Raw genomic sequence first — 10,435 nt, forward strand, 5'->3', positions numbered from 1 at the left:
GAGACAGTTCGGGAAATGAACCTTGAAAAGAAAAAATGAGCCGGCCTAGTGAATAAAACCTGCAAAACAGCTAGAGAGAATAAATCATGTAAAGATATATTATTTTTTTCTGTCAAATAACACTATTTTCAAAGTTAGATTAATTTTTTTTTGATAAATATTATTTTTTATATTTACTAATATAATTAAAGAAAGATAATTATTTAAAAATATTGGATAAAACACGTATAGATATACTTTTTCTTAATTATCTTTTATTATAAATACTTTTTAATCATTAATTTGTTTTAAAAGAAATAGAGAAAACTATAAGATTTAATTTGTTATTTTTTTATTTAGTTAATTTTTTTCACTTTTTTATATTTTGTTTGTTTTTTATGTTAAAAATGTTTCACTTAACTTTCTATGGTTTTGATTACTTGTTATTTTTAGATTTATTTTGAAGGAGTTATGAAATTTTAATTAATTTATTTTTATATTTTTATGAGTTTAACTTATAATTATGCTACCCAAATTTAAAATATCTAAAGAATATTTATGTAAATAAATTTCTTTTAACATATTTTTATATCACATACTTAATAAATTAAATTATAATAAATTATAATTAAAATAATCTTTTAAAATATAAAAATTAGTTAAAAATCCAATATTAAAAATTAAATGAGATATAAATATGTATTCATCATAACTTAACAAGATCCATACAAATATTTCTTTGTCTTTGTTAAGATATCTTTAAATTATTAACGAGTTTTCTTTAAATAAATATTGTATCCTAAGTGAAAATTCACGGAACTTTTTTAGATTTTAAAGACTAGGTATAAGTAATGAATTATCTCATAAGCATTTCTAGTTAGATTATTTGTTTTAAAAAGTGGTGTGATTGTTCTGATTTAAAAAATTGTTTTATATTGATGAGTTTTGGATTATAGATATAGTTGTTGGTTTATGAATAGAAAAAAAATTGATATGATGTTGTTATGTTTTCATAATTTTTGTGTAAATATTTATAAACTAAGATATATTATATTAGTCAAGCTTGTTCATCTTATAATTGTTTTGAACTAAATATATCATTTTTGCGATTTACTCCTTCAAGATTTTAGATACTACTCTTCAACAAGGAAAGCTTTCGAACATTCTTTCCTTTACTTCCTCTTTCTCTATAATCTTTCATATAAAATATTTCATATTATATCTTTCTTTCATACATTTCTAAATAAATCCAACCCGAAATTCCAATTTCTCAACTAAAATTTCGCTTTCACCCTTTCAAATATGGGCTTCTTTCTCTTAATTCTAGATTTATACTCATTTGTCACGAGAAAAATTGCGACAAAACTGATATTCATTTACAGGCATTATGACAGAAAGGAGAAAGCAACTTACAAACTGAGATTGAAAGAGAAAGAGAACAGAGAAAGCGCCTTAAGAAGATAGACGAAAAGTATTTCGATTAATGTGAAAAACGTTACAAAGAAATAGACGCTAGTGCCTATTTATACAAAGGAAAAGAGAATAACAGAAAACAATAAGAAGTTACACATAAAAATAAGTAGTTAATAAAAGAAGCGATGGTGGTCAGGACACCGAGCGGTGGAATGAAGAACCGAGTGGTGGAAGATGAAACCGAGCGGTGGAAGATGGAACCGAGCGGTGAAAGATGGAATCGAGCAGTGGAATGAAGAACCGAGCGGTGGAAGATGGAACTGAGCGGTGGAAGATGGAACTGAGCGGTGGAAGATGGAACCGAGTAGTGGAATAAAGAACCGAGTGGTGGAATATGGAACCGAGTGGTGGAAGACGGAAGCATGAATGAGACCGAGCGGTAGTGAGTATGATGGAGACCGAACGGTCGATAGTTAAGTTTTTGAATTCTGACAGCCCCCCTCAAGCTTGGCATAGATGTCTATAGTGCCAAGCTTGGAATTAATGTTGTGGAATGGAGAAGGAGGAAGCGATTTTGTGAGAATATCAGCAAGTTGGAGAGTAGAATGAACAGGGAGAAGTTTAACGATTCCTTGCTAAACTTTCTCGCGGATTAAGTGGCAGTCTATCTCAATATGTTTTTTCCAATCGTGGAAGACTTGATTAGTAGCAATCTTGATGGCGGATTGATTATCGCAGAACATGGTGGCAGGTTAGGAGAAAGGGAGGTGAAGGTCACTCATGAGGTGGCTAAGCCATTGAATTTCGCAGACGGTTTGTGCAAGGGCACGATATTCGGCTTCAGAGGAACTATGAGAGACAATGGATTTCTTTTTAAACCTCCATGAAATTGGTGAGTCTCCTAGGTAAACAATATAGCCGGTGGTGGATTTACGGGAGTCAGGACATCCAGCCCAATCAGAATCATTGTAGGCCTTTAAGGTAACGTTGCTGGTGGCTTTGAGAAATATACCTTGATCAGGAGTACTTTTGATGTATCGAAGAATGCGGAAGGTAGCTTGGTAGTGAGCTTGAGGTAAATAAGGCGCCCAATCAATCGGCGAAAGATAGTAGGGTCGTCAAGCGACTCTCTTTCGGAAGATATTTTTGTGGAGAAATTCATGGGCGTGCTAACATGAGCAGCAGCGAGCATCCCAGTTTCGTTGAGAAGATCGAGAGCATACTTGTGTTGCGATAAATGAATTCCTGTAGAGTTACGAGCAACCTCGAAACCCAAGAAGTAAGACAAGTTACCCATATTTTTTATTTTGAAATTCTCATTTAGCAGAGCAGTAATATTATCAATTGTATGCATGTTATTGCTAGTAAGGATAATATCATCGACATATATTAATAAGATAGTGATTGTGTCACCATTGTGATGAGTAAATTTATGAGAGAGAAGGAAAGAAGAAAGCTTGTCATACCATTGTCTGCTGGCTTGCTTCAAGCCATAGAGAGATTTGTGTAGGAGACACACTTGATTTGGATTGGAAAGAGTGATACCTGGTGGGGGTTGCATGTAGACTTCCTCGTTTAAGTCGTCGTGCAAGAAGGCATTGTTGACATCTAATTGTCTTACATGCCAATTCTTTGCAGCCGCTAGAGCTAAAACTAACCGAACGGTAGTAAGTTTAACAACTGGTGAGAAAGTGTCAAAATAATCAATACCTTCTAATTGTGTATACCCCTTTGCGATGAGACGAGCCTTAAATCTTTCAATTGTGCCGTCGGCTTTGTGCTTGGTTTTTTAGACCCACTTACAGCCGATGGCTTTCTTGTGAGGAGGGAGAGTGGTGAGAGTCCAAGTTTTTTTCTAAGCGAGTGCAGTGAGTTCTTCCTGCATCGCTTTCCGCCAATGAGCATATTGTGTGGTTTCTTTGTAGTCCTGGGGATCAACAAGACTATCTATGGAAAAAATGAAGGACTTATAGGCATGAGATAATCTGTCGAAAGTCAAAACACTATCAATAGGATATTTAGTGTTTGTGGTGTTGTATGGAGATATTTGGAAATCTTTTAGGTATGTAGGGATTTTTCTAACTCTAGTGGTTCGTCTAGGGGTGTGAGATTCGTTTTCTGCATTATCCTGGGCTTGGTTATCAATTATAGGCAGATTATGAGGGGGAACAATTGGCCGAACGTTATCATCATCAAAAACATGTGTGGTATTATGTAAAGGTAGAGAAAAAGCAATGTCAGTAGCATCATCATGAGTAAGATTAGGAAATTCAGATTCAAGAAAAACAACATTTCGAGAAACTTTAATATCATGAGTGGCAAGGTCATATGTAATGCAACCTTTTGTAGTGGGATGCAAACCAAGAAAAAGACTAGGTTTGGAATCGGGATCAAGTTTCTTCCTATTAGCTTGAAGGGTGCTAACATAACAAAGGCAACCAAAAACCTTTAATCTGGAAAAATAAAAAACTGTTTGATATAACATGTCATGTGGAGAGTTATTATTGAGAAGTAGGAATAATATTAATGAGGAGAGCAGCATATTTAAGAGCATAAGTCCAGAAATGCAGAGGAGTTTTAGAGTGAAAAAGTAAAGCTCTAGTAACATTTAAAAGATGTTGATGTTTCCTCTCAACTATACCATTTTGTTGAGGGGTTTCAATGCAAGATGTTTCATGTATGATGCCTTCATAATTGAACAAATCTGTCATGACAAACTCGCTCTCATTATCAGACCAACGATATTGATGCTGACTTTAAATTGGTTTTTAACATATCCAATGAAATGAATAATATGTTGGTGAGTTTCAGATTTGTTTTTCATTAAATGAATCCATGTATATCTAGTATGATCATCCACTATGGTTAGAAAATATCTATGAGAATGTAGTGAAGGATTGGAACAAGGTCCCCATATATCAATATGAATGAGGTCAAAAGCATTTAAAGTATGAGATGTGCTATGAGGAAAAAGAAGCCTTTTCTGTTTAGCAGTATGACAGGCACTACAATTATCAGTGCTTTTATCGATATAGCTATGTTTTTGTCTTAGAATTTCTAATCTACTATCAGATAAATGTCCTAGGCGATTATGCCAAATGTTGTTACAGTTGATCGGTGCATTTGATGTCGTTCAGTATTGTTACAAGCCGACTGGGACAGAGGATGTCGTTCGGTATTGTGACAAGCCGATCGGGACAGATGATGTCGTTCGGTAGAATGATCCAATTTATGTGTGGTGTGGGTAGGGACACGAAAAATGTATAGTCCTCCATGTATCTCAACTGAACCAATCTTGTTGTTGGTGATCAGATCCTGAATGAAACAAGTTGAGTTAGTGAATATAATGCGTACATGATTATGGGTAACCAGCTTGTATATAGATATCAGATTATAACAGAAATCTGGAATAAAAAGATCATCATTTAGAAAGATTTGGTCATTGATTTTAACAATTCTTTTATGAGTGGTAGTAGTTGTTATGTCTTTCGGTAAATTAATGGTGACATGAGTAATCTTTTTATGAGAATATAAGTTGTTAAGAGAAGAAACAACATGGTCTGTTGCGCCATAATCTAAAATCCAGGAGATAATACCTTGGCCTTCGTGTGAATTAAATAAGAATGGTTGTACTTGAATTATTTGAGTTAGAGATCATGGAGCTGATTTAACTAATTGATGCAACTTTTGTATCATTAGGACGATTGATAAGAGCCAAGAGTGTAAGGACTGTGAAAATCAGAAGAGGAGAACACGTGTATGCATGCCATTGGGTCGATCGGTTTTGACGGTAGTATATAAACAAAAGTTTTGAAATTTCGTGCCACTTTCTGCATGCATTCCTTCTCTCCAAAAATTCTGAGTTTCCTTTTCTCCTTCTTCTCTCTACAATTTCTCTATAAAATTTCTTCATCTCACTTCATCTGATCTACAATCAGATTGTGTCTAAGTGATCTTGGTGTAAAGGACTTCTTCTTTCATCGATCAAGTTGTGTTTTGAACGGGTAAGTTTCGTTTCTTAAGATTTTGTGAATTCTGGAAAATTTTGTCACATGTAAGAGAGTTCTGCTGGTTGCATGTATACTTCAATCCTCTTTTCTTCTTTTTAATTTCATTTTTGGTTTGTTGAGGGGTCTTTTCTCACCAATCGGTGAAGTATAGGTGTTCATAAGATTTTCTGGTGAGAAAGCAATTGCTAGAAAAGTTAAACGTTGTTCTTTTCGGCATAAAAAGGTAAGGGAAGCTAGTTAATTTAATTATGATTTACTATGTATAAAAATATTGCTTGATGGTTCTGCATGTATGTGAAATTGAATGGTTATGTGTTCGACATTGTTGGTGTGTGCTGTGTTCATGTTGAATTCCTTTCTGCATAATTCTGGTTTCATTAGCCGAGTGAATTGTGATAAAGTGTGGAAGTGAAAATGGGAAATTTGTGTCAGTTGTGAGTTGAGTTTGTATGGAAAATCTGGGTAACTTATTTAAGACTTGTTAGAACACTTAAGTCACTCAAACTATACCAAAACTAGAAAAATTGATTTTTGGTAATTGAGTTCATGATTCTACAAAATTGACTCTCAAATCTGAGATGAAACTCTCTTAATGATGTTAGAAAGGCTTAGATACTCTTAATTAAGGGGTATAGATATGGATGATACCAGTTTGGAGGATTAGAAGTTAGGAATAATACAGGGAATTGGTAAGGATCTGGTGTTGATGATAATTCTGTAGTCATTATGCATAATTATGCAGTTCGTTGAGGGTCCTTCATTGACCGTTCGACTTTCTTTGGTGTTCGGTCTTAACTAAGTTATGCTATTGTGGATCTTCAGTTAATGACCGATCGGTCTTGTGCTAATATTCAATTGAATATAGCGCTCAGTCTAGTCATACCCTTCGGTCTTAAATGTGTTCGGTCTCTTATGGGTCTTAACCGTTAATGACCGTTTGGTTATGTTTTAGGGTCGGCCTAAGCTATGGGGGTTCGGCTTAAACTATAGGTGTTCGGTTTAAGTTATAGGTGTTCGGTCTAAGCCATAAGCATTCGATCTAACTTAGTTCTTGGCCGGGTAGTAGTATTCGGTCATGTTGTTGTACTCGGTATCTTATAATGGTCAGTTTTTAATTAGCGTTCGGTCATCTCTTCAGCCATAACAGTTAAGGATCGTTCGGTCCTGTTCTTTAGGTAGTGAGAGACCGTTCGGTCTCCAACATTCGTAGGGTGTTAGGTATTGTTTATATATGTTTGGTGATTCCTGTTCGGTCTATATTTATATTTATTACAATGGATGTGATGGCTTATGTATGTATTATCATAATGGTGTCGAAGTGAGACTATGATATGATATTGGTAATATGGATGTGAAAGAGGATTCCAAGAAGGAATTGTTGAAATGATGGGTTACTAATGGTCACAAATTCTCAAGTAGAGAATGGTGAGACATGTCGTTTTAGAATAGCAGGAGGCCTTAGCCTAGGGGTTTTACCTTGACCTAAGGTGAGTGATAACGAGATAACCTTGTGTGGTAGCTTGGGGTGGACCACCTGTTTCACCACAAAGAGTGCACGAACGGTCATAGATACGTATTCATACCAGTCCGGACTGTCTAATGTAAAGTGGTCGGTTATTATTTGTTTATATCATTTATGCATGTGTTTGTGTGTTTTATTTGTTTATTGAGTGGTATGTTAACTTGCATATTAAATTACACTAGCTTACCCTAGTTTTCTATTTTGCTTATGTTGCCGTTCGGTTTATCCTTTGCAACGATCATCTTGTGGGTGTTAGAAGAATGAGAGGAGGTTTCGGTGGAACAAGCTCTGGAAGGAGAAGACCCACTAGTATAGTACAGACTGTTCGGTCTTGTTCATAGTTTTGTAATAAATTATGTTGTTGGTTGAAAGATTTAATTTTTATAGTTATCTTTTGGATAATTGTACTGTTAAATACTTAAACTTCTCTTAAATAACTGTTCTATTATATTATTATATGTGATTATTCTATGATATAGTTATGCTATATTTTTGTGTTGTGTACTCATATTATCTTCGGTAGGATCCTTACCTTCTTGAGCTAGAAGGATGGTTCCTTTTCTCTTGATGCCAGAGAAAATGTCACGTAGGCCTCCTCCCTGATCTGCAAGTTCTGATGCATCGGCTATGAGGAGAATGATGGAGTCTGTATTGCAGGCAATGCAGCAACATAATGTTGCGTTGGTGCAGCAAAATACTGTAGCTTTGCAGCAGTTGAAAGATGCTAGAGTGTCAGCTGAGGCATCTCAAAGGCAGTGTATGGAATTGATGGCTGGTCGTCGGGCTACAGCAAGTTCTTCTTCATCAACTATTCCAGCTAAAGAGTGGAGCTTGGAAAGTTTCTTGCAACACCGTCCAGCTAAGTTTACTGGTAGGTGTACCCCTGATGAAGCTGATCATTGGTACAAGGATATGGAGAGATTATATCAAGCAAAGAGATTTCCATATGAGAACAAATTAGCTTTCACAAAATATTTGTTATCTGGAGAAGCTAGCCACTGGTGGTGCAGCACAAGGTTATTGTTGGAGAGTATTGGCACTCACATATCATGGGATGTATTCAAGATTAAATTCTATGAAGAATATTTTCCAGACAGTGTGCGGTTTGCCAAAGAATTAGAGTTCCTTCAGCTGGTGCAAGGGAGCATGACAGTTTTAGAATATGCAGATAAATTCAAGCACTTGTTACATTTTCACACTTTGGCTATGAATGAAGAGGGACAATGTAGGAAATTTGAGAACGGGTTGAGAGGGGATATAAAATTGATGGTGGCTGGGTTGTGTATTAAGCAATTTCATGTGTTGGTAGAAAGAGCTAAGGTCATGGAGAAGAGTAAGAGGGAGGTTGACGGTCAACAAAGCCAGACACCGAGGGTTGGTGGACCTATGGTATCTAAGGGCAGCTCGGGTTCTAGAAGCACTCCTTATGTTCGGCCTACTTCTTCAATATCCAAGAGTTCTTCATCCCTTTCATCTGTTCTGAGTGGTTATTCAGGACAGCCAGGGCCGATAACTTGTTATAATTGTGGAGGACCTCATTTGAAGTCGGTTTGCCCTCAATTGACTGAGTATAGGAAGTGTAATCGGTGTGGAAGAGAAGGTCACTACGAGAGAGATTGTCGTTTGGGCAGAAGAGCTGGTGGTTAACCATAGAATGTAGGAAGGTTTCAGTCAAGAGGTGGAGGTGGTGGTGGAAGAGCTCAGGTTGCTGGCCGAGTATATGCTATGACGGGAGTGGAAGCAGCAAGTTCAGGTAACCTTATTACCAGTTCTTGCTTGTTGTATGGATTTCCTTGTTGTGTGCTTTTTGATTCGGGGGCAACACATTCCTTTATCTCAAAGGCATGTGTTGAAAAGTAGGGATTGTCTGAGAGTGAGATGCAGTTTGATCTGGTGGTGTCAACCCCAGCATCTGGTGTGGTTCGAACATCTACTATGTGTGTTAGATGTCCAATTGAGGTTGAAGGTCGTCGGTTTAAAGTAAACCTTATTTGCTTACCTCTTCAAGGTTTAGAGCTAATTTTAGAAATGGATTGGTTGGCTGCCAATCACATTCTTATGGATTGTGGTGAGAAGAAGTTAGTCTTTCCTAGTGAAGAAGAGAAGATGTCTTCGACGGTCGGTTTGTTGAGGCAAGATATAATGGAAGGTGCTAGTTGTTTCCGTGTGCTATCTCATTTGGAAGTAGGTTAGGATGAGCAGAGTTTAGACTGATCGATACAATTTAAGCAGAGTTTAAACCGTTCAATTGTAAGCGAATTTTTGGATGTTTTTCTGGAAGAGGTGCCTCGATTACCTCCTCCAAGATAAGTTGAATTCTTTATTGATCTGGTGTCAGGAGCAGGGCCAGTATCAATAGCTTCGTACCGAATGGCTCCAGCGGAGCTAGCTGAGCTCAAGAAGCAGATTGAAGAATTACTAGAGAAGCAATTCATTCGACCAAGTACATCACCGTGGGGTGCTCCAGTGTTGCTGGTTAAGAAGAAAGATGGTAGTTTTCGGCTTTGTGTGAATTACACGCAGCTAAACAAATTGACAATCAAGAATAAGAATCCATTGACAAGAATTGATGATTTGTTGGATCAGTTATGTGGGGCTATGGTATTTTCAAAGATAGATCTGAGGTCAGGATATCATCAGATTTTGGTGAAGGAGGGAGACGTTCAGAAGACTGCTTTCAGGTCTCGGTATGGCTAATATGAGTGTGTAGTAATGTCGTTCGGTGTTACTAATGCTCCGGCCATATTCATGGACTCCATGAATCGTATCTTCAGACCTTTCCTAGATAAGTTTGTATTCGTATTTATTGATGATATTCTTATTTATTTCAAGACTCGTGAGGAGCATGAGGAGCATCTGAGGATAGTTCTCAGTGTGTTCAGAGAAAAGAAGTTATATTCCAAGCTATCCAAGTGTGAATTTTGGATGGAAGAAGTTCAATTTTTGGGGCATGTGATCTCGACTGGAGGTATTTCGGGGGATCCGGTCAAAGTACAAGCAATACTGCAGTGGGAAAGGCCTTAGTCGGTCACTGAGATCAGGAGCTTTGTGGGATTAGCGGACTACTACCGTAGATTTATTGAAGGATTTTCTAAGATAGTAGCGTCGTTAACTGAGTTGACAAGAAAATATCGACCTTTTGCCTGGACCGATCAGTGTGAAGCTAGCTTTCAAGAGCTAAAGAGAAGATTGACGAGTGCTCTTGTGTTAGTAATTCCAGACACAAGTAAGCCTTTTGAAGTTTTCTGTGATGCTTCATATCAAGGTTTGGGTTGTGTGTTGATGCAAGAAAAGAAAGTGATTGTTTATGCTTCGAGACAATTGAAGATTCATGAGAAGAACTATCTCACTCATGATTTGGAATTGGCAGTTGTGGTTTTTGCCCTAATGATTTGGAGGCATTATTTGTATGGTGCAAGGTTTCAGGTGTTTAGTGATCATAAAAGTTTGAAATATTTTTTTGATCAGAAGGAATTGAACATGAGACAAAGGAGGTGGATGGAATTCTTGA

The 10,435-nt window shown here is 36.7% G+C and overlaps 1 protein-coding gene across 1 annotated transcript; it reads left to right on the forward strand.

Annotated features, from left to right (window-relative positions):
• Positions 1-7,551: 7,551 nt before the first annotated feature.
• On the forward strand, positions 7,552-8,571 carry LOC108332791 (uncharacterized). Its single transcript, XM_017568094.2, has one exon. It carries the CDS (start codon positions 7,552-7,554, stop codon positions 8,569-8,571), a length of 1,020 nt encoding a protein of 339 aa, XP_017423583.2.
• The last annotated feature ends 1,864 nt before the right edge of the window (positions 8,572-10,435 follow it).

This window comes from Vigna angularis, chromosome 11 (assembly GCF_016808095.1).
Source record: "Vigna angularis cultivar LongXiaoDou No.4 chromosome 11, ASM1680809v1, whole genome shotgun sequence".
Taxonomy (NCBI): domain Eukaryota; kingdom Viridiplantae; phylum Streptophyta; class Magnoliopsida; order Fabales; family Fabaceae; genus Vigna; species Vigna angularis.